The sequence below is a fragment of the Glycine max genome, chromosome 20, assembly GCF_000004515.6.
Source record: "Glycine max cultivar Williams 82 chromosome 20, Glycine_max_v4.0, whole genome shotgun sequence".
In the NCBI taxonomy this organism is placed as follows: Eukaryota; Viridiplantae; Streptophyta; class Magnoliopsida; order Fabales; family Fabaceae; genus Glycine; species Glycine max.
The window spans coordinates 36,397,384-36,421,370 of NC_038256.2; the positions used below are offsets into that span (position 1 = coordinate 36,397,384).

General features: G+C 32.7%; 3 protein-coding genes across 6 annotated transcripts; all 3 read left to right on the top strand.

The window, feature by feature from the left end:
* The first annotated feature begins 617 nt into the window (after positions 1 to 617).
* On the top strand, positions 618 to 5,106 carry LOC100795501 (amino-acid permease BAT1 homolog). Of its 2 annotated transcripts, none has more exons than XM_003555210.5 (8): positions 618 to 858; positions 952 to 1,212; positions 2,337 to 2,355; positions 2,492 to 2,711; positions 2,809 to 2,990; positions 3,908 to 4,197; positions 4,297 to 4,426; positions 4,549 to 5,106. In XM_003555210.5, the coding sequence occupies exons 1-8, from the start codon at positions 743 to 745 to the stop codon at positions 4,888 to 4,890; spliced, it is 1,560 nt and encodes a 519-aa protein (XP_003555258.1). In that variant the 5' UTR covers positions 618 to 742; the 3' UTR covers positions 4,891 to 5,106. The 2 variants fall into 2 exon arrangements, with proteins under 2 accessions (XP_003555258.1, XP_040869189.1); XM_041013255.1 differs by having other exon boundaries at positions 4,638 to 5,106.
* A 1,652-nt stretch (positions 5,107 to 6,758) lies between these two features.
* Positions 6,759 to 9,474, top strand: LOC100527121 (ubiquitin-like protein). Of its 3 annotated transcripts, NM_001248287.3 has the most exons (7): positions 6,876 to 6,908; positions 6,993 to 7,065; positions 7,242 to 7,306; positions 7,401 to 7,537; positions 8,035 to 8,242; positions 8,488 to 8,660; positions 9,185 to 9,474. In NM_001248287.3, exons 1-6 carry the CDS (start codon positions 6,903 to 6,905, stop codon positions 8,653 to 8,655), a joined length of 657 nt encoding a protein of 218 aa, NP_001235216.2. In that variant the 5' UTR covers positions 6,876 to 6,902; the 3' UTR covers positions 8,656 to 8,660; positions 9,185 to 9,474. The 3 variants fall into 3 exon arrangements, 2 of the variants coding, with proteins under 2 accessions (XP_040868965.1, NP_001235216.2); XM_041013031.1 differs by lacking the exon at positions 9,185 to 9,474 and having other exon boundaries at positions 6,771 to 6,908; positions 8,416 to 8,510; XR_005890144.1 differs by having other exon boundaries at positions 6,759 to 6,908; positions 7,401 to 8,660; positions 9,185 to 9,423.
* A 3,382-nt stretch (positions 9,475 to 12,856) lies between these two features.
* LOC100796028 (putative zinc finger protein At1g68190) lies at positions 12,857 to 22,402 on the top strand. The gene is made up of 5 exons (XM_003555211.5): positions 12,857 to 13,036; positions 13,764 to 14,375; positions 19,433 to 19,795; positions 20,895 to 21,122; positions 21,909 to 22,402. Exons 2-5 carry the CDS (start codon positions 13,884 to 13,886, stop codon positions 22,140 to 22,142), a joined length of 1,317 nt encoding a protein of 438 aa, XP_003555259.1. The 5' UTR covers positions 12,857 to 13,036; positions 13,764 to 13,883; the 3' UTR covers positions 22,143 to 22,402.
* Positions 22,403 to 23,987: the final 1,585 nt, after the last annotated feature.

Consider the following 23,987-nt stretch of genomic DNA (forward strand, 5'->3'; position numbering starts at 1 on the left):
TTTAAGCAAAAAGAAAAGACAAAAATAAAATCTGAAATTTGATTCTCCTAGTCACAAACCCATTTTAAGACTTCTCACGAATCCAGAGCTATGGAAAATCTATAATTTTTACCATCAATAGTAAATTAACACGACTCGCTCACGTCAGTGCACAGTGGCTATTTTAAAAGACTTAATTAACGATGAAATTAAACCAAGGCATCAACAACAATTTACTGGACTGAGATTTATATTTGCATGAAAGAAATGTTGGAATTTTAAGAAATATTTATAAAATATCAATAATTATTAATTATTAAGAACAGTTATTGATCAACAAAACACAATGAAATTTAGATAATCAGTAATATTAATATCTACTTATTTAAGTTCATATTATTTGATTTTGATTTAATTATTTAACAATTCATTTAATTTGATCACATAAAATAAAATTTATTAATAATAAGTAACTAATATATAATTATGTTATAATATTAACTCATTAATTATTAGAATAAAAGATTTCAACAAAAAATAATATCATCTTCAATATAATTCCCTTCAAATGAGGATATTTGTTGGGGGGAAGTTAATATAAAAAGAAAAGAAAATGAAGACGAAATTAAAAGAGATAAAAGAAAATACTCTCAATTAAGAAAAAAAATTCTAAAAATATAAGAATAATGACTCGTAAAGAAATAAAGTTTTTGGCTGCTACTTGACTGTTGTCTCCCTCAGTGTGATTGGTTCATCAATATTCATGGGATCTGGTAAAAGCAAAACAGTCTCATCTGACGTGGGATACGTTCCACTTGATTCTGGCCATGCCCGTCTTCGACAACTCGGTTACAAACAAGAACTCAATCGTCATCTTTCGTATGCTACGCTTCTATTCTCTCCTCTCTCTCTTGTTTGGTGGATTCATTGCACTTTTTCTTTTTTAATTTGTTTGTTTATAATATATGGCAGGGTGATTTCGAATTTCGCGTTTTCGTTTTCTATTATATCAGTGCTCACCGGAGTGACCACTCTTTACAACACTGGGTTGAACTATGGTGGCCCTGTTTCGTTCGTGTATGGTTGGTTCATAGCTTCTGGTTTCACCATGATCGTTGCACTCTCAATGGCTGAGATTTGTTCATCTTATCCAACTTCTGGTGGGCTTTACTATTGGAGCGCCAAGCTTGCTGGGCCCAGATGGGCACCTTTTGCTTCCTGGATTACTGGCTGGTACCCAACCCAATTCCTTTTAATTTTAGAACTGTTACTTTCCTTTTTAATTGTCTAATTTATCGAGATTAAAAAAATATTAATTTAGTTGACATTAATAAATTTATCTTCAATTTATAATTTTTTTCTAAAACTATCTTTGTCATAATATTTTTCTCTCGTCAATACATTTATATCTTCTTTTAATAAGGGGATATTTATAGTTTAAAAATAATTAATAAAAAATATTAAAGATTGAATTTTATAAAAAAGGATTAAATATCATTTTAAGCTTGCATCTTCCAAATAAGAAAGGAGTAATTAATATGAGAGAAAAAGTTTTTCTCAACTATCTGTTTGCCTTTTCATTTCATGTTTTCACTATTTGAATTATACAAGTAACAGAAGTACCACTTGTCTTCAAATATTTGTATAAAGAAACATTTAAAGCAAAAAAAAATCTGTTTCCTGTACAATTTTTTTCAACAGAAAATATTTTAATTAAAAAGTGAAAATAAAACATGAAAATTGAAAGCACGAGTAAATAAACAACTTGTGCTTTGATTTCTTGATTTTCTTTTCACTTTTTAATGACGTGTTGACCGTGTCTTAATTTTCTTGACTAGCAACTGCTACTGTTTACGAGCATGCAATATTAAAGTTTATATGAGAATCTTTTATGGACCAGATCGGATTTAAATTTTGTGAAGTGTCGTTCTCCCCTTTGTTCAGTGATCATAGAGATGAGCATGTCGTGCATTCTAATATAGAAACTCAAATTTGTGAACTTTGAGCAAATTAATATTTTGTAATTTAATGGTGAGGTGCACAGAACATTTGAAAAACAACCTGAACAAGAAGTCGGAGCTTAAGTTAAATTCAGTCGCAAAATTGACAGTTATAAGTAATGATATGGTGCATAATTCACTTTTTATGATATAAAATGTAACTAGCATTTGAGCCTTTTATTTTTATTTACTTCTCAATCTTAACTTTGCATATAATTTTGTAGCTCTCCTTAATGCCATACAAGTTTGTTGCTTAATCAGCCTGTCTGCCAAGTTTAATAACAAGGCAATATACAATATTTGCTTTACCACGGTTATTTCTCTGATGCGTGTTGGATGGTTTATCTGTTTTTACAGGTTCAATATTGTTGGCCAGGTATTCTTAAGAAGACGCATATTCTAGAATTTAAACATCCTTCACTTTTCACTTCAAGGACTAAACTTGTGTGGGATGTAGATTTCCCATTAATAATCCATTTGAAGCTCCAATTTTGGTTTCTTTTCATTTTCAGTGGGCAGTGACAACAAGTGTAGATTATTCACTTGCACAACTAATTCAGGTTATTATTCTACTTAGTACTGGTGGCAAAAATGGTGGTGGATATGAGGCATCTAAATATGTAGTTATTGCTTTCCATGGGGGAATTTTACTCCTACACGGTATAATAAACAGCCTTCCTATCTCATTGTTATCATTCTTGGGACAGCTGGCAGCTATTTGGAACGTTTTAGGTGTGAAGAAATTTCCTGTTTGATTGATTGTTTTCTGCATTCATTTCTCCATGGCAATCCTTTCTGAATTTTTTTTATTAAAATTGCAAATTTTTAGGTGTTTTTGTGCTTATGATTGTCATTCCATCTGTTGCAACGGAAAGGGCTAGTGCCAAGTTTGTTTTCACTTATTTCAATACTGAAAATGAGGATGGAATCAGCAGCAGACCCTATATATTTCTCTTGGGACTTCTAATGAGTCAGTATACCCTAACTGGGTTTGATGCATCCGCTCATATGGTATATCTTCTCTACTCTTTTTCTTCCTTTTCTCTAAATTTATTGCCTTGAAAAGCTTTCACAAATTTCCTTGTCCGATAAAACATATACTTCTTTTGCTTGATTCCTCCCTTTAGAGTGATTCTAAAAAAGAATCATGCATTGTTGATCTGTGATCTCTTGTTTTCAGCTTAACTGGCCTGTGCATTTTGCATAGCTCTGCAAGCCCGTTTTCAACCTACCATCCCAGGATTAGAATATTGCACATGAGTTAAGATTCTTGTATGTTATTAGCATATCATACAAGTATATTGAACCATGTTGTAAGATATAAGAAAAATGAACCAACAATAGTTGGCCCAAGGGCTTGTGTCCCTTATACAAGTGGTCCAAAGTTTAAATCCTGATTGGTCTTTGGGTATGGAATAGATCGTGTTGAGAGAGAAATATCCACCATGTGTGTGCATGCAGTCCCCGACAGATATTTGTCACCGCTTTCGGCGGAGGGAGTATATTTTACTAGCCAGGGGATCGTGAATTCAGAATCTGACCTTTTGATATGGTCTAGTTTAGCCGGGAGAAATTATTCTGTAGTGATTGACCAATACCATAAACACTTGTGGTCGGAAACTATCTAATAATTTCTCCTAGTTTAGATTCTTTTTGAGATTACAAACACTACCATTGTCCAAGATTGAAGGGCCCTTCTTATGAGCAGGTCTAGATTCATTAACATGAAAATTGGTGTTTCAGAATTGCTTTCTCTTATGAATGAATTCGTATGATCTCTGTCAATAACCTCAGTTCAATTTTTTTGAGTTACCAAGTTTCTCTTGCTTTTGAATTTTGAAAATTTTATGCTCTTGATTTCCATTGATGGTTGAAGTTACTAAATGATCTAGACTATGTGTGTGCTTGCTAATGTATTATCTACGCAGACAGAGGAAACCAGGGATGCTGACAGAAATGGACCAAAGGGAATTATCAGCGCTGTTGGGATATCTATTATAGCTGGATGGGGTTACATTCTAGGCATTAGCTTCGCAGTCACTGACATCCATTACCTTCTGAGTGAAGATAATGATACTGGTGGGTATGCTATTGCTGAAGTGTTCTATCAAGCATTCAAGAAAAGATATGGCCATGGAACCGGAGGCATTTTTTGCTTAGTAATTGTTGCTCTTGCCATATTTTTCTGTGGTATGAGTTCAGTAACCAGCAATTCAAGGTAAACGACGTGCTACCCCTTTGTGCATTTTGCATAAGAGAGGGATTGAATTTCTCTAGTTACTTATGAATATAATATGATGCTTAAAACATTGTCCAGGATGGCTTATGCTTTCTCTAGAGATGGGGCTATGCCATTGTCATCATTGTGGCACCAAGTTAACAACCAAGAAGTCCCCATATATGCAGTTTGGCTTTCTGTTTTTATATCATTTTGTATGGCACTAACGGTACGTGTTTTATTATAAGCTTTCATTTATAATAACCTGCAAATTTAGTTTTTATCATTTTATGTTTAGTCATAGCTCTTATCATTTTATTCTTGCCATGTCTCTAACTCAATATATTGCAGTCTCTTGGAAGCATAGTGGCATTTGAGGCTATGGTGTCCATAGCAACGATTGGCCTCTATATAGCTTATGCCTTACCTATATTCTTTAGGGTGACCTTGGCACAGAAGGATTTTGTGCATGGGCCTTTCAACTTGGGCCGTTACGGAGTCATTGTGGGCTGGGTTGCTGTTTTTTGGGTGGTTTTCATCTCCATACTCTTCTCATTGCCTGTTTCCTACCCAATAACCATTGAGACACTTAACTACACTCCTGTTGCTGTGGGATGTTTACTTATTCTTGTAGTTTCTTACTGGTTAATCAGTGGTCGCCGTTGGTTTAGAGGCCCTATAACCAATATATAAAAGGATATTGCTTCCTGCACTTCCTTTTTCCTTTCGGAATGTTCTTTCTGGAATGCACTTTCTTTTTAACTTTCGGAATAACCATTAAGGTTGAAAAACATTACGGAAAGAGTGCATGAAGAAGCATGGGAATGCCCGAAGCAATAGCCTGTATAAAAACTGAAAATCGAACTCGTTTTCATTATGATTATTTTTGGAATCCTTGATTAGAATTTATTTCTCTATTGTTTCAATGCACTTTTATTTTAATAAATCTACATCTAAATAGATAAATAAGGTTAAGTTAATATGAAGGCCAATAAATTTAATTTAAGTCTATAAATTTACCAACAAATTCAGCTTCATTTATTATACCTGTAAAATTTAATTTTTTTTAAATGAAAATATCATTTGAAAAGAAATAAAATGGATTTTTTATTATATCTGTTTTTAATTTTGAAAATAATTAAAATAAATAATAATAATTCGATAATTAAAAGTGTTTGAATTCGTGCATTTAATAAAGATGACTTTTAATGCACACTTATATTATATATATATATATATATATATATATATATATATATATATATCATTAATACATTCTGAGAGGGATAATGCATTGTAATGGTTTTATCATTGAGTATTTACATTCAAACATTCATATTTTAATAAGGGAATTTAGCTTTGATTGACTAGAGTGGGTGAGTTATGGTGAATCTCTTAATATTTGTCAAGATTTAATTATTGTATCTTTATTTATTATATTTATGAATATTATTTATTTCTAAATAAAGGGAATACTTTACTTTTACTTTTAAAATAAGTAAACTCAATATTTATGTACTTCAATTTTTAAATAACATACAACATGCAAAACATAAAATATTATTTTAATTTTTTAAAAGTAAAAATTATTAAAGTAAAAAATAATAATACAATTAAAAATAAAATAAACGAGGTCCACAATGATAGAGAGGTTGTAACCATCAACGAGGTTCACATTGAAGAAATTTAGTTCACCAATATCATTTAGGATAAACTCGCCATCATGATCAGCGGGATGATTTTACCATGATTGCATTTCAGGGTGGAGGAATCAGAGTTGACTCTTCGATGCACAAATGACGTATAAGTTAGAACTAATGAAAGACAACACACGTTAGGCTATGTTAATAAAACTAATTGCAGAGCTAACCAGTAACTAGAAGATTAAAGATTCACGTGTTAAATTATAAGTGTGTGATAAAATAAATTATTGAAATAATAAAAAAATATAAAATAACAAAAAATTAAATAAATATATTAAAAATAAAAATAAAAGAAAATATAAAAAATTAAAAACTAGTGTTAAAAATACTATTTTAAGTTGTGTTTAAAAAAAATACTAGAAACTCTTAAAAAAATCTTGTATCCAACACTCAAATAAATTTTTTAGATAGTAAAAAAATATTAAAAACAAACTAAAATATTTAGCCAAAAGATAGGCTTATTAGAAAAATTGTTTAGGGGATTATTTTAGAATTTTTAAAACATTGTTGAAAAAAAATGACTGATGACTTTTTTCATATAAGATGGTTGTTACTATATATTCCAATACCAAATCATTGATTTAACTAAATAATAAAAAAAATAGATAGAGCTTTTAAATTCTAAAAATATTTAATTCTTATAGGATGGGCCAAATTTTTTGTTTGTGAATTCTTGGCTCTGGAACAAAAAAATTCTCTTCAAATATTTCGTTTTTGACAAATATGTAATTATTTTTGAAAAATGAATCGTACCATATAAGTTATGTTTCAAGGCGGGATTGTGAAACAGGGGACAGGATCGTGTACAGACTCCACAAAATTGCAAACAATCTTCACCTTTCATTTCATAACAAAACAAATTTATAAATACTACTTAAAAACCAGAGACCACAAGATCTGGAACCGTACCATAAGCAGTTCTCTAGAGGATTCTATTCGGTGAAATAGAATACGAACTACGAAGTGCAAACATCCGAAGACACCGAGCGACAAAGATCGACGATGACGGTGACGCTCCCTATCTCTTAACTCAAATTGAAATTAGGGTTTCTCTCGTAATCGCAATCTCAATTTCCTCGTTTCTTTTTGCAGGACGAAACCGAAGAATTGGAACCGTTGTTTGATTACAGCCGGGTTCAGCCTCTGAACCCCATCGACCTCGATGGTTCGTTTTTTCTTGTTATAAAAAATTCGACGATTCCTAACCCTAAATTTTACTAGACTAATTTCCCTCTTTATTATTATTATTATTGTTATTGTTATTGTTATTGTTATTATTATTACTCCATGGGGGTTTTAGGCAGTGTTTGAATTTGATGGTCTGATTGTAATCGTTCGCAGATGATTTTGATGATTACGAGGATGTGATTTGCGTTGATAGTAAAAAGAGGAAGAATTCCCAGGCTGTAAGGAATATTTTGGCTCTGATTTTTATGATGTGTTTGTGCTCAGATTATTGATTCTGGTTTTGTAACTGTTGAAAGTGTTGTGGGGGTTTAGGTTGGGAATGAGAAGACTAATGGGAAAGGAGTAACAGTGGTGGACATTGAGGATGATGATTGGTTGCCTCCTCCACCAAAGATCGCAAGTAATGCACAGAAGACCACGGACGAGGACTCAACTTTGAAAAAATTGAGGTTGTGCATTTCACTCTTTATAGGAATTTTCAAATGTCAAATTCGAATCCTAGCTGCTTGCTATTGTTTTGTTTTGCTTACATCCCTTGAATTTGTATTAAGATTATCCTCAGCTGGAAACGATTGCTCCAACAGTGTGATATTGCATACATCGATATACTTCTTAAAAATGCTAGCCTTATTTTTGTTCTTGAAAAAAGAATTAGTTAATTTAGCCTTGACCACAAATAGCAATGGCAAAATGGAATTGTTCGCAGTATTTTTTTTTCTTTTTACCTCTCCTTTTTGTGTGTTAATGTGGAGAGGGCCAAGAACGAAAGAAAACATTTTAGAGATCATGAAATTACTAAAGTTTATTATCTCTGGTTTCATCTGGAGCTAGACATCTTTTTTGCAGTGCTTCACATGTCAACATTACATAGGATGCTAATGTATTTATATACGTGTTCACTGCTCATATTTCTACATTTCTGATAGGATGCTATTCATACATGTAGATTAAAGAAGCAGGAACTTGCCTGGTTTGCTGAATCAGCAAAAGAATTGTTAAAAGATGTTGAAGAGTCATCAAAATTGGAAATTAATAATTCGTTGCAGTCTTCTGTGGTTGGTGTAGATGAGAAAAGTACAGAGCATTCTGAAAGAGCAAAGATTGTCATTTCCGTTCAGGACAAGGATGGAACAAAGCAGATTCGTATGTTCATGGTATATAATTGCTTCAGCAAATATGTTTACATTGTGAAATGTACTATTTATATTTTGGGACGTTGATAATGTTATTGTTCAGGTAAAATCTAGTTGTAATTTTTTGGAATATACTCTTACATTGTGAATGTACTGTTTTTTTTCTTTCTTCAAAACTGCATTTCTTTTTATAGGTCATTGGACATTTTTTCAAATCAGAGACAATTTTTAGTTTGATGTCTTACACTCATATTAATTCTCTCTAGGATGACAAGTTTGAAAGGATTGTCAAAATATATGCAGAGAAAATCAAATGTGACATGAAACTGATAGTATTGTCCTTTGATGGTGATAAAATAAGTTTGTCTGAAACCCCTGCAAGCCTTGGGATGGAAGACGATGATATTATTGAAGTTCACTTGAAATCAAGTTGATCGAGGTGAAGAATGTTCTATCTTCCTGCTTTTAAGAAATCTTTTATTCTGTTCATATCATTATGATATCTTGTAGTTGTAATGTACTTGTGACTTCAATTAACTTCACGTCTGTCCATGATGATGAGTTTTGATCCATTCAAATAAAAAAAAAACCAGTGGGGGAGGGGGAGGTAATTAAAAAATGAAGGTAGATAATTAAAAAGACCCCTGCCAACTCCTATACATACTGCCATTGTGGTTCCCTTCCCAGATTTTTCCTAAGGTTAAGGATAAATAATATAAAGGATAAAGATAAATGGATAACGGATTTGTATTTTTTTTAGATAAAGATAGATAAGAGGATACTTGCTTACCTTATGCGAGAGTAGACCTGAGTTATGGGCAGATGTTTCCTTACATTTTCCTTGGGAAATATCACTTCCACTGTATCTGGAAGATAAACTACATTGTGTATGAGGGAAGCTTCTGCAGTGAAGTATCATTTCTCTACTGTTTTGTTAATATCTCCTATACCTTCGTGATTCAGGTCTTCAGTCATGGATTCATGAAGCTCAAACTGACATTTTGGGGCCACATTTGGGAGTTACGTACCCTAGAAGGTTGTTTGTTTTTAGCATCTTTAGTACAAGAAAAACAGTGCCAGTTCGGCCGAACTGTATAGCACATTATTTTTTTATGTAATTGTCTAGTATCGCTCCTTTTGGTGGATGTTTCTTTGTTTATGGTATAGGTTTCTGATAATGCAGAAACCCTCCTGTTTTTGGATGTGCATTATTGCTTTTGGTTTTCTGCAATCAGTTTGCTTGATTGTTCAAATAGATGTAAGTCAAGATGAAGCTCAAATTCGATTCATACATTCTAACTATAATCAATTATTGTTGATAAGAATGACATTTTTTCTTAGATAGACATGCATGAGGATTATTTTGCAAATACGTGCATTTTATGTTCTCTACTTTCAATAGAATCAATTAAAATAAGTCACACTCATTCCGAAAATAAAGAAAATCCATGATCAAACTATCAAATTAAAATGGAATTGGTTAAAAAAACAATAAGAAACCTGAATGCTTAAGAATATTCTATCGAAAAATTTATTACTTGATTCTTGTGAACCTAATTTATAGGAATTTTGTTAAGTGTAATGAACAAGTTATAAATTTCCAGAAGAAATATTGCAATTAGTCATCTTGTACATGACTATTGAAATAATTAGTACAAAAATAATTATAATTATAAATTATGATTATTTTTAGAAAGTTGTGTCTTACATGGCCAATTATTTTTTACATGACAATTGAAATAATTAGTACAAAAAAAAATAAGTTTTTAGGTTTCTCATAAGTCTTCTTTTTCAAAGTTATTGTTATTTAAGATATGATTGAATACTAGATATAAACATCTCTCCTAACATTAATATTCTGAGAGTAATAATATATTTTTTTTATAAATTCTCCTACATTTGTTCTTATTATTTTATTAAAAAATAGTATTAAATAAAAATAAAATAAATTTAATGACTTAAATATGTAAAATAAATTTAATATCATAATAATTGCTCATAAAATAGAAATAAGAGAATTAATAAGAAAATCTTATAGAAAGATTTATAATTTTTCGTATTCTAATTAAATATTTTAAGATTACTAAAAATTTGCTTTTTATATTGATTAAACTTTGTAATAGAGATGCCAAACCCGCCCAATAGAATATAAAACTTGAGCTTTGCAATTTCAACATTGATAAGTTTGATTTTGTGGTTGATTGCTTCTATAGAAAATCTGCCAAGGCTTTGTGACTGTATGGTTCAAGTTCATCATCTTGTCTCTGCATGTCTAAGTTGATTTTGTGGTTGATTGCTTCTATAGAAAATCTGCCAAGGCTTTGTGACTGTATGGTTCAAGTTCATCATCTTGTCTCTGCATCTCTAAGTGTCCTTTTTTATTTTGGATCGTTAATTTTCATTATAGCATGGAATTTCAAAAGCTGGCTTAGAGGAAGAAGGACTAGCGAGTATATATGGGAGGTAGGGATGTAAATGAGTCAAGTCGTTTGTCAAGGGCCTTTGACTCGGTCTATTTAAGATTCAGCTTAACTTGTTTACTATAAAGGTCAAATTCAAATTTTTTTAAAAAAAAATTTAGATAAAAAGGTCAAAGTCAAATTATTAAAGAAGTTCGTTAAACTTGACAAGGCGATTTGTTTAAGTAATAATAATAACTATTATCTATACCATTTTTATGACATTATGAATGATAGGATAAAGTGGCATAAAGTGCTTAAAGAGTTCACTTACAGGTAGAAAATTTTCAAAAAAAAAAAGGACTTAAGTTAAAAGGATAATACAATTAACAAACAATTTAAATATTTTTATTTGACTATATTAGTATAAATCATCTCTAATCCATATATTTTTTAATATTATGCTCTCTTTTTTTCATTTTCTTTTGATATACTTTGTGTTTTAACAACTTGAATTCAATATAATTTTGTTTATCAATTATTTTTGGATTTGTACATTATTTATACAAAATTTTATAAGTTTCTTTTTTTAGTTAATATTTCACTAGGTTTTAAAACAATTAATTGGTCAAAGACGTCTCTAAGCAGACTTTTAAATAGGCTGATAGGCCAAGTCAGGCTTTTATACAAGTCAAACGGAGCCTTTAAAAAAAGCCTATGACAGATAATGAGTCAAACTCAAGCTTTGTGTATTCAACTCAAGTTGAGCTCAAGCCTAATAAAATTTGGCTTGACTTGACTCATTTCCACCCCTAATGGGAGGAAGAGTGTTTTTTCCTGAAGAAACGAAAAGGACTGGGCAGGGGAGGAGTGCATGCATTTACTGGGGATAGTTTGGGAAACAATTCAAAAAAAAGGGAAGGGGAGTGTACAAGTAATAAGGAGAGTGTCAATAGTAACTGTCTGAAATTTGAGCTTGAAGTAAATATGGATGTTTTTGTTCAATTTGATCACGACCTAATGCAGCTAAGCCCGCCAAAACTGCCCTTGTGCCAAAGTTTAGAACTTTTGCTAAATTTTGGCAAAACATGACTGGTGCACTCAACAATTAGATGAATGGGCAAAATTATCTTTGTGTCAAAGTTTGAAAATAAAATTAATTTTTTTTTTAAAATTTCTTCTTTCGGAAGAAGGTTTTTCACCAGAACAATTTGTTCTACCGAAATAACCTTCTTCCGGAGAAGCTACCAGAAGAAGGTTCTTTCGGAAGAACAAAGCTACCAGAAAAAGTTCTTCTGGTTCTCTGGAAGAAGGAATTAATTTGTTTAAAATTAGTTTTATTTTTAAACTTTGGTACAAGGGTAATTTTGCCCATTCACCTAATTGCTAGGTGCACTTAGCATGTCCCAAAAATCAGGCTTTTATAAGATTTTTAGACTTCATTTTAGAAGTCTAGATTAAATTTGAACTTCTATCCTACATGTTTGTTATAGTTTGCAATCTGCATCGGACCCATCCGGGTCAGACCCGCTAGCCCGTTTTGTGTCCCCTACTTTCATATGAATCTCTTTTTCTTCACGAGACGGTGTCATTCAATGTAGTACATTGGGCTTTAACTGTGCCATCTGAAATCATAGCAGATTGATATAAGTCAACAACAGCTCCTACACTTTTCATGTCCAAACAACATTTATCGTATTCACTGTTCAATCTTCGTGGCCAACCTCACCTACAATGCCACTTTTATTTTTCCCAATCACTTTGGTGTTCTTTTTCTCATTTCAACTATATTATGATTCAGTGTCAAATAAATAAATAGGTTCAGCCACTTTCCTCCATTTTTATACCTCATAATTACTTATTATTATATTGAATTTTCCTCAACTCTACTAACAAAAAAAAAAATACATTCAAATATATCTAATACTAATAGTAGAAAAAATATCATAATGTTTTTCTTTAAAAAAAAAAAAAGAGTGTTTATATAGTACAGTAGTACTTTTTGTTTGTTGTTGATGTAAATGTTATGTGACTCGTGAGGCACGAGGGCGTGGGCCCGTTAAGCGAGTTGCAATTGGCCCAACGCGGCTAAACTTTGGGATTACGTAACCACCACATTCACATGCACTATACATTGGATAACGTCCTTGGTGGACCCCACACGACCACATCGCTTTGTCCATGCTGGAAAGATCCATGTACACGTCATCTCACCCATTTGGGTATGGGTTAGTAAAAAAGCCTGCAACAAAAACAACAACGCATGACTCATGCTTCCTTCCTTCCTTCTTCACAATCAACTAGAGAAGAGAATAACCCACAACACAACCCAACCTTTCCATAAACAAACATATTTAACAAACACTTTTTTTCTCTTTGCTCTCTTAGACTTGATTTTATTGGGAAACAATCCTAGGTAACTCTCTTACTTCTTTTTCAGTTTTACAAGTCGTTCTCAAAAGTCAACCCTGCTGCTTGCTTCTCTCGGATTTCTTCTTGTTAATTGTTGCATCCACTGCTTTCTAAACACTGTTTTTTGGTGCCTTTTCTTTCATTGAAAATAAAATTAAATTCAGATCTTTTTTCGTTTGCATGTGGCTTTGTTATCTTCATTCGTGTTGATGATAGTTTGTGGTAGTTTTTTGGGAGGTCAGAGTGGTTGGCTATTACTGAATCACCACCGATTTGGAATTTCCAATCCAGCTGATGTTATGATGATTGATAATTACTCATGTGTGCAAATTAAGGGAGTTTTATAATAATCCTCTGAGACTTCCAATAAATTTGGAGCAAAAAGACTTTTTTTTTCTTAGTAAATGCTAGTATATTCACTGAGTTTTCACACTGGTCATTCAATTACAAATTACTACGCATGATGAATTTGTTTACTTTTATAATAATTATTTAAAGTCATACTTATCATTATTTGTGATTGATTGATTATATCCATGAAAGAATTTACATATATAGAAATTACACTCTTTATTTTTTTAAATTTTCTCAAAGGACCATTTAAAATATGCTTAATATTGTTCTCATGATTTCACAAGTATATGCAACTGCATTTGATGTGAAGCTATTGGCCTTTTTTTCTTGAGCTTTAAATTCTATTGACCCCACGATGTGATCGATTTTCTTTACAGCTTCTAAATCTATACGGGACAACAACTGATATAAGATGGGATTATCAAATTGCTGCCCATACAGTATAAGGTTTTATAATTTCATAGCTTTTTTCATGTTTGGAATTGAAGACTAAGGAAATGGAGAAGGTTTGTGAATTCTGCACAGCTTTGAGGCCACTTGTTTACTGTAAGGCTGATGCAGCATATCTTTGTCTATCCTGTGATTCAAAGGTGCATTTAGCAAATGCAGTGTCTGGTCGGCACCTCCGGAACTTTGTGTGCCACTCATGCGGATACCATCTTGCTTATGTTCTGTGTTTGGAACATAAAATGTTGATCTGTCGTGACTGTGATCAAAAGTTGCATAACATTTCTTTACCACATAAGAAACGAGCTATCAGAAGTTTCATGGGCTGCCCTTCTGCTAAAGACTTTGCAGCACTCTGGGGGTTTGAATCGAATGAGATTGAAAACAGTGCCACTCAGGATCAGTTTGGTTCAGTTTCTTGTGTTTCTGCAGATTTGAATGTTGCACAAGTTTCAGGAAAGCCTGGCATTCAAACTGGGATCCCCTCAATGCCATCTGGAGCCAAATTTGATGGGGGAGGATCAACCAGTCAACAAGGTCAGGTAAGCAAAGATAGAATGAAGTTTTAATACCTCTTTTATTGTAGTGATGAAATATATAATTAACTTCGGATTTCAGTCATTTGAAAATTAAGTAACTCATAATATAAAGTTTATCTTTATGTCAGCGAACTTTTCCATTTTAATTAATTTCTACACACTAGTCATAAACCATGTGGTACTTGTGAAGTGATTGACTTAAAAAAAAGTGAAAATCAATAAAAGACAGTTTAAAAGCATATACATGGATATGCAGAAGTAATATCATAAGATACAAGTTTACTTTCCATACTTTTTAGGATTAAAGAAATGATTATTAATGAGTGAAGTGCTGAACAGGATGTACACTTTTATTGCTTTCAATTTCTTTGTAATAGATGCAATAAAAGGATAATTAACTATTTATCTTCTAAAATTGTGGGTGAGCCCTGGCGCAATGGTAAAATTGTGCCTTGTTGACCGGTTGATCATGTGCTCGAATATGAAAATAATTTCTTTACATATGCAAGGAGAAAAATGTGTATAATTACCTTCTTTTAAAATTTAAAAAAGAGAGTTTATCCCTAATATTATCAAAAGGAAAATGTAATTCTTGATTTAATAACTGTTAATTTAGTACTTGAAATTGGTACCAATAACTAATTTAACTCTTATAAAATTAATCAATGTATCCCTTAGTTAGTCCTTTGATTTAAGGACTAACAATCAAATTGCTTCTCAGACTTTAGGAACCAAATTGACCGACACAATAAAGTGAGAGTCTGAAGTGCACATAGTAAGAAACCAAAATGTGACATTCAAACTAAATTGATGGATTCTTAGGGATTAAAATTTATTTTTCATAATTTCAATGACTAAAATAACTGATAATTACAATTTCAGGAATTGATTTGATGGTTTACTCTTCTGTTTAAGATGTTAACATTTGGACAAATGAAAGAAAGTACAGTTTTTTTTTTTAAAAAACATTTTGAGCAAATCGAAGGAATGATCACTTTGCTCAAATTTAGGGATTCGCAACAATTATAGGAAGGTGTAATTTAAATATACTCCTTAAAGTATTTAGCCAAATTGTGAAATTTTTATATTTTTATTTCTAGTCTCGATTCGATAAATGTATTTGGATATACATAATACATGTCTAATTTTCTTTTATTTGAAAGGCAAAATAATATTTGTTAAAAGAAAGAGGAAGATCAGAATCACAAGCAGTAATACATGTCTAATTAATTAGCAAAAGAAAAAAAAAAGACTACAAAAGTCAATAGAAACAGCTTCTACCAAATGTATGTTGGTTAAATTTTGAAAATCGAGATAATCCTGGATAAATCTGAAGTCGTGTATAAACACTTTCAGATTGAATCAAATTTCGGGGTTCAACCAAAATTGTTCAATCGGATAAAATCAGAAGATTATAATTCAAGAGTTTTGTTTTGGTCTTGTATGTTTTTCACATATTATGCTTTCTGAACCAGGATGATTATTTATAATCAAAGAATAGGTGGTTATTGGCGGTTGATGGAAGTTATTTATTTTTAAAAATTGTCGTTGATGGAAGTTTTAGTAACTTCCATGTAACTTCCAACCGTTAATGGAAGTTTTAGTAACTTCCATGTAACTTCCAACCTTTGCCTAAACCGAACATCTCGTTATTACATTAAAACAAGCGTGCACTCTTATTTTAACACAATAAAGAGATCAATTACACTAAAATGTCCAACAAACCTCCCCCATTTTAGTGTAATTACCGATCAAATCACCAAAGTCATAACATACCACAAACTACTGCATAGATGAAATATCGTGACGATTGAATTTCATCTTAGCAAATTACACGTTTCAAATATTCGAATATCAGGGTGTCACTAAGGATTGAACCCTTTCTATTCATAATGAATACATGAAGATAATCTGCACAATAGTTTATAACATTACTCTTGCTCGACACTAGTTTTACTAGCCTGTGTCCCTATCCTTCATAAGCATATCAAAGCCAAGTCCCAGCTTCTTGAAGCGGCTAAACTTCATGCTTATATAGGTAGTCCTTTTCTTTCTTGCACCTGTAAATGCAATTTTTCAAAAGAACCATTGAGAAGTTATACTTCAACCTCCTTAACTTACAGAACCGAACACATTCCTTTTGGGATACTTTCGATGATGTGTTCCAATCTCTACATGTTAAGCTTTCCACATTGAATTCAGCACCTAATGTCATATTAGATGGGAATTGGGTATCTTAACATAAGAGATTTCAGATGGACTTTAATCCTAATCCCACAGCCGACCTTTTTACGAGATCTCTACTTAACCCTTTGGTTAAATGATCGGCCAAATTATGCTGAGTTCTCACAAACTCCACTGATATCACACCATGCATGATTAACTCCCGAACCATGTTGTGTCTAACACCCAAGTGTCTAGACTTCCCATTATACACTTGACTATATGCCTTACATCCCCAAATTTTGAGATAACTCAAATTTGGTGTCTTTTTGTGCCAAAGTTCATATGGGGTAACCTTATTCCTTTTGTTAGGAATTCGGTTCAACAAGTAACAGGCTGTCAACATAGCCTCACCCCAAAATCCTTCACTTAAACCCGAATAGGATAACATGGAATTCACCATTTCTTTCAAGGTTCTATTCTTCCTTTCGGCTACACCATTCTGTTGTGGTGTATAGGGAGCTGTAGTTTGATGTATTATTCCAGTAGATTGAAAATAAACCGGATCATAATACTCACCTCCCCTATCCGTACGAAGAGTTTTGATTAGCCCATTTTGATGAAGTTCTACCTCTTTCTTATAAATTTTAAATTTATCAAGAGCTTCATCTTTTGTATTTAATAAATATACATAACAATACCTTGATGCATCATCAATAAAAGTAATAAGATATTTTTTATGACCTAATGATGGAGTAGCATGCAAATCACACAAATCACTATGAATAAGGTCTAAGACTTTAGTCTCACTTTTAACATCCTTAAAAGGTTTCCTAGTGATCTTGGTCAACATGCAAGTTTTGCATTTTTCAATGTTCATATCAAAAGGAGGAATCATACTTGTTTTTTACATATCTTTTAATCTTTTGTAATGAACATGTCCTAATCTAGCATGCCAAATTTCTGATTTTGTCATATTAGTTATAGAACTACACGAGGCCATACAAACAGATTCATGAACAAAAGGAACATCAATGTTTAATTTAAACATTCCATTACAACGATAACCAAATCCAACAAACGAACCATGTCTTGACAAGATGTACTTGTCACTTTCAAGTACTTGCTTGAAACCACAATTATTTAAAACCATACCAGACAATAAGTTCTTACGAATACCAGGTACAAATAAGACATTATCCAAATACAAACTTTTTCCGGAAGTAAAAACTAAATTCACACAACCTAATCCTAGGATTGGTTCAGTTGCAACATTGCCCATCTTCACAATAGAGCCATCATCGATTGGTCTAAATTCCTTGAACCAACGACGATCTTTGCACACATGGCTTGTTGCTCCCGAATCAAACCACCAAGCAACGTCATCATCCTACACATAGAATGCATCAGATATTAGTGATACATAATTTGAATTCGTATTCGAATTAAAATTATTCACTACAATCTGACCTTGTTGCTTTTCAGGATCATTAGACCCACTTGGACCAGCCTTGTTCTTTCCTTTGAACACCCGGCAATCCCTCTTTAAATGACCAGGTTTCCCACACTTCCAACATGACAATTTTGTCTGTTTGTTTGGACCTTTGTTCTTATTTCCTTGAAATTTTCGTTTGTTACCTTTAGCATTGTAATTTTGCTTAACTGTTCCACTTTCCTCTACCATATTAACGGAAGAGGAACCTGCTACGGTTTTATTATTGACTTTGTCAATTTCCTGAGCCCTCAGCGACTCCTCAATCATGAAATGACTGCCGAGTTGAACCAGAGTCAACTCTTCCTTCATATGTTTCAAGGTATGCTTGAAGTCTTTCCAAGAAGAAGGCAGTTTATCAATTATAGATGAAACTGCAATGGATTCATCCATTTTCAAATCATGTTGAGTAAACTGACCCAAAATCCGCAGCAGTTCATTATATTGCTCCATAACAGGCCTCGAATCAATCATTTTGTAATTAAAGAAATTACTAACTAAGAATTTGTTACTTGAGGCATCTTCTGCCATATACTTGGATTCAAGAGAGTCCCATAATTCCTTAGCAGACTCAACATTTTGATAAATATCAAAGAGAGAGTCAGACATACCGTTCAGAATGTGTCCACGACAAATGTAATCGTTGTTCTCCCATTTCGAACGCTTCCTTGTTTGATCCAGAGTTTCGTCTTCCATATACACCGGCATCGGTGTACTCAGCACATACACCACATTCAATGTTGTCAAGAGAAAGTGCATCTTCTTCTGCCATCTTCTGAAATCCTGCCCTTCAAACTTGTCCAACTTTGCAAACTTGCTTGTCATCTTCGAACTATCGTTCGTCATCTCGAAAGATTTGATTCAATCTTTTATTGGTTAAATTTTGAAAATCGAGATAATCCTGGATAAATCTGAAGTCGTGTATAAACACTTTCAGATTGAATCAAATTTCGGGGTTCAACCAAAATTGTTCAATCGGATAAAATCAGAAGATTATAATTCAAGAGTTTTGTTTTGGTCTTGTATGTTTTTCACATATTATGCTTTCTGAACCAGGATGATTATTTATAATCAAAGAATAGGTGGTTATTGGCGGTTGATGGAAGTTATTTATTTTTAAAAATTGTCGTTGATGGAAGTTTTAGTAACTTCCATGTAACTTCCAACCGTTAATGGAAGTTTTAGTAACTTCCATGTAACTTCCAACCTTTGCCTAAACCGAACATCTCGTTATTACATTAAAACAAGCGTGCACTCTTATTTTAACACAATAAAGAGATCAATTACACTAAAATGTCCAACAATGTATTTGTCTAAAAGCAACCCACAAGGTTTACTTTTTTCTGCTTTTGATGGACAAGTTAAATTGTGATACATCTTCTCAGTATTTAATATTGTCTTGCAGATATTGTACAGTGATCAAGAGCGACAAACTATTCTGCAGCAGATTATTGATTTAAAAATGCTTCAACAAAATGAGGACATTGATTATCTTGCAAAGATCAATAGGCTACAAGAAAAAGATTTATCTCCTTCAGTATATCACACTCTTAAGAAATTGGACGACAAATTCAATGAGCAAGCACAAAAGTCCCAGGATCTTGCTACTAATGTTCTGGAAAAAGACTGTCCCACTGTGGAGCTGAATCCTGAAACTTTGCCTTCTACGTTTTCTCAATTTGACAATTTATATTCTTCTTCAATTATCGATCTTCCCTTGCATGGAGAGTTGTTCTGGACATGCCGAAGTCCACTTCAAAGTAATCAGGTCAGAGAATTATCTGTCCACTGTTGTGGGCCATAGTTGGACCACAGGTTTCAACCACACTGTTCTGCTAGACATAAAAATATGAAACTGCAAACTTGTTTTCCTAATTTGCTCTTTGCTTTGAATTTTATGGGATGCATGCCTTTGGTGCTAAGCATCATATGAAACTTAATGACAAGTTGACAACTTACATGAAAATATGAATGTGTTACACATATGCAAAATATGTTTCAGATAAATTACATCATTTTTTCAAGTACAGTTTGGAAGAGAACATCGGGTTGTATACATTCCTTGAAAATATATTTAGAGTATGATCATGATGAAGAATGGGAACAGAGAACCAAGTAATCAACTTAAAATCACTTAAAAAATTCTATATTTGATATTAAATTATCAATGATAGGCTATCATCAATACGACAGATAATGTGTTGTATAGGGAACTCAAAGAGCATTAAGTCCAATAAGACAAGCAGCACAAGCTTTAAAACTCAAGTATATCTTGTCTACAATAAAAAAGAAAACCAGTCTAGCTATGGACAAGATATCCCAATATTTACTAAAAAAGGGTTTAAGTTTAATATTATAAGACTTATATTATTACAAGACTTTTCTAACAATGAAAGTCCTCCAAAGCAAAGGCTTCAACTTGTTGCTTCCAGGCCAACCCTGATTAAAAGGAAAAACTGGTTGAAATTGAACAAATGGGAAATCATCCAAACAAATTTCAACTAGCTTTTGAATGCTTTCAACAGGAGTTTGGTAGGCAAAATGCCAAACCAAACATGCTCTAGATAGGGTTTCTAAACTTCAGTCAGTATTATAAAGTGTTTGGATTTTTTTGTTTCCAACTTTGCATGCTGATGTATTAAACTTAGTACCTTCCTTCCAATCTCTGTCAGCGACCAGAAATGACAAATTGAATGTCTGGCATCTAGTAGTGTAAGCAGATGCTTCTTTTGCTGCGTGTTGGTGATTGCATTAACATCTGATTCATTTAAATTTGGTTGACATTATATTGATGGTTCAGTATCAAGCATCTGGTTAACTTTTTACTTCTTGTCAAAGTGGAAATTTCTTTTTGTCAATGTTTGCAGTTGTGGTCCCAAAATATTCAAGACCTTGGGATATGCAAAGAACTTGTTTGTCAAGACGATTTTAACATCCCTGATGTTGACTTAACTTTCCAAAACTTTGAGGAACTATTTGGAGGAGATCAAGATTCAATTAGAATACTGCTTGATGATCAAGATGTCTCCTGCTCTTCTTTAGAGAAGGATAAGTCAGTTGGCAAGTCAGATATTGACAATCCAAGTGCAATGGAGGTCTGAATTTCTTCCATTATAGTAACACATTTTCACTTCTTCTAAGTGTATTGATAATTATAGGGCTACATCAGATAATAAAGATAATTGAAGAGCATCATAATATCTATATCAACTTGAATTTTTATAGAATTATGGACAATGTTAATGCAGAAAAAACATTATGTGCAGAAAAGTGCACTCCATCAGTTTCCTTTCAGTTTAGGACTTCTTCCACAAAAGAGGAAAATGGGGAAGTCTTCATGTTTAGACATGAATAATATTGGTGTAGATGCCTTCTTGTCATTCTTTGTTATTGGGTATACCAGACATTTCTTTGGAAAGCATTCAAACATGTAAATTGTACCACAGATACTGTAAAATTGTTACATTCAAGATTCAGCAAACCTATATCCAATATTGAGTTTGCTTGGAATTGCACTTCCTATCCTGATTTTTAAAGCTATTTATAACCATAGCAGTTTACCAAAATACCATAAAAGAAGAACTGGGTGACTATTTTATGCTTCCATATGTGATGCAATGGTTTAGTTCCATAAAAGTGTAGTATATGGTGCACATGTTGGGAAGCTTCATGTTCTTGCTTGTATAGTAACCTTTAGAATAAAAATTTCATTTTGTAGTTTAAGGTTAATTCCAATTGATCTTCACCAAAATCATTTTAATTATGTATTCATAGATAGTTGATAGAGCTAAGGTGTAAGAAGTCAAGGTAGCATCAATAAGATACCCTGTCTCCAAAATAAAATACCTTTTAATTGAAGTGTTGTTTTTCTGTCATGAAAGGAATCTTCTGCAGCTGCGTCTATTACTATCTCCCAATCTGATCTTGACAATAAGGATATGAATCCTCTCAGCCAGTACCGTCCAAGAAGCATGGATCCCGCCCTTGCAATTCGACCATTTGATTCAACCATACCATTCTCCGTTTTGAGATTCAATGAGGAAAGCAGTTGCACTAGCCATGATGACAGTGCCCTTTCTCCCTACAGTGAAAGGAAGGCTTATTCAGGTAGTTAAGTTGAATTGAAGATTGCACACATGTGGAGGAAATGTCATATGAAGTGTAGAAAGAGAACAAAAAAAGTCTCAATTGTGAGTTCTGTGTGCTAAGTGCCTCACTTTAGCCTCGCTGTTTTGTCCGAGTAATTTTACCATGCCGTCCAGTGATCACATACCTGTTAAAATCTCCATCTCAGTATTGTCAATTTTGACATTTGAATTTGTTTTTGTTACCACATTGGTTTACTTCCAGCAATAATGCATTTTATCCCTGGAAATATTATTAGAATGATATATGTATTTTATCATATTTATATTCTTTTTGCTTCCAGGCATGAGAAGCAATTTCAACTTCTATCCAGGAAACCTGGAGCTAATTTAAGAAAGAGAGTGAAAGCCATTGCTAAGGCAGAAAGCAATCTAATTTTGCTTATGCTCTTGATAAACTGATCCATTCAATTCCATGCACACTTTGTCTGTTTATATGCTGTAACAAGTATAGCATCATAATATATTATTACTTCTCATTCAGAAAGAATTAATCTGTGTATGTAAATAGGAATGGATTCCAAACAAATTCTTCTCTAAATTTGAGTGGACTTCTTGTTAAAAGTCTAATAATCTTGATAACTCAATTCATATATATTGGATCGTAGTCATATATATCAAGATTAAAAGTTTGTTAGAAGGTACATAATTACTTAACAAAGTTACTTACATTTTTCTTTTAATCTTGATAATTTAAATATGACCATAGCAAACGTTTTTGATGGTTCTTGATTCTTGATAAATCATATGCCTCTTGCAATACCTCCAGATCTTTTGGTACGCCTGTTGGTAGTTAAGTTGAGTCAACCCATTTGCATTTCTAACTGACATTTGAAATGTTAGTATGTTGTCCATCTTAACCCCTTTTACGGAATAATCTATACCTATACTCAGTCGTGTTCCAATTCAATTAAAGTTTAGGATTATGCTCTACAAGCAGCCATTTTCAGTTGCAGCTATGTGCATTGAGACTAGTAAAGAAAGGGACATTTATGATTTGGTCTTTAGACCTTGATAATACTTGAGAACAGCTAATTCAGCTTTTAGCAGTGTGACCAAAGCTGTAATGACAGGGAAAGATAATCTGACCATTGTTTGTTTCATGACAAGATAAAAGTTTGAGAAGAATTGTGTGGCTAACTTAACAACCATGTCCATGACACGTGGGAAGGGCTTTGTATTTTGCCTATTGAGAAAGAAATTAACGTGAGGATCTTATTTGGATGAGTGTTATTTTATTCAACAAACGTTTTGATACCAGATTTTGATAGAGTAGCTATTAGAGGAAGAGGTTGTTGTAAATGTGATAAAGAAGCAATCCCTCTACCTTCTCCCTCCAAATTTTCCATATAGAAAGACTATGATCATGATGGGCTCCTATTATATTTCTAAAATGAATGTCAAAGTGTCTTAATCCACTACTTCCGTGACTTGAGAATGGGAAACCAAAGCCAAGACCACCAGCCAGTACCCTCCTTCAAACTAACTTCAAATTCAAGCATTATTTAATCAAATGCTGCTCTAACCGCAACTGCACCTTGAATACGCCCTCTAAACTGTCTTCGCCTCTTATTATCTTTCTGTTAGAACCAAATAAATAATTATTTCTTTTTATGTGTATGTTCCAAAGGAAGAATAAATCATATAAGGTGGACCCCATTGTAGGAATTTGATGTGATTGAATTTTGATTAGAGTAGAAAACTAAAACATTTGATTTTGCCAACTAAAGGTGTTGGCATGTGTAGTTTAGAAGTTTATACATAATATTACATATGTAATTTAAAGTAAATTGTCACTTTGTTGTTTAAAGGGTT

What these genes read in the sequence shown, in the direction of transcription:
- LOC100795501 (XM_003555210.5), top strand. Translation starts at nt 743, where the DNA reads ATGGGATCTGGTAAAAGCAAAACAGTCTCATCTGACGTGGGATACGTT. An exon ending in TTGATGCATCCGCTCATATG is followed by an intron (nt 2,991 to 3,907) that starts GTATATCTTCTC and finishes TTATCTACGCAG; the next exon opens with ACAGAGGAAACCAGGGATGC. An exon ending in CATTTTGTATGGCACTAACG is followed by an intron (nt 4,427 to 4,548) that starts GTACGTGTTTTA and finishes AATATATTGCAG; the next exon opens with TCTCTTGGAAGCATAGTGGC.
- LOC100527121 (NM_001248287.3), top strand. An exon ending in GAACCCCATCGACCTCGATG is followed by an intron (nt 7,066 to 7,241) that starts GTTCGTTTTTTC and finishes AATCGTTCGCAG; the next exon opens with ATGATTTTGATGATTACGAG. An exon ending in AGAGGAAGAATTCCCAGGCT is followed by an intron (nt 7,307 to 7,400) that starts GTAAGGAATATT and finishes GTGGGGGTTTAG; the next exon opens with GTTGGGAATGAGAAGACTAA.
- LOC100796028 (XM_003555211.5), top strand. Translation starts at nt 13,884, where the DNA reads ATGGAGAAGGTTTGTGAATTCTGCACAGCTTTGAGGCCACTTGTTTAC. An exon ending in GTCCACTTCAAAGTAATCAG is followed by an intron (nt 19,796 to 20,894) that starts GTCAGAGAATTA and finishes CAATGTTTGCAG; the next exon opens with TTGTGGTCCCAAAATATTCA. An exon ending in ACAATCCAAGTGCAATGGAG is followed by an intron (nt 21,123 to 21,908) that starts GTCTGAATTTCT and finishes CTGTCATGAAAG; the next exon opens with GAATCTTCTGCAGCTGCGTC.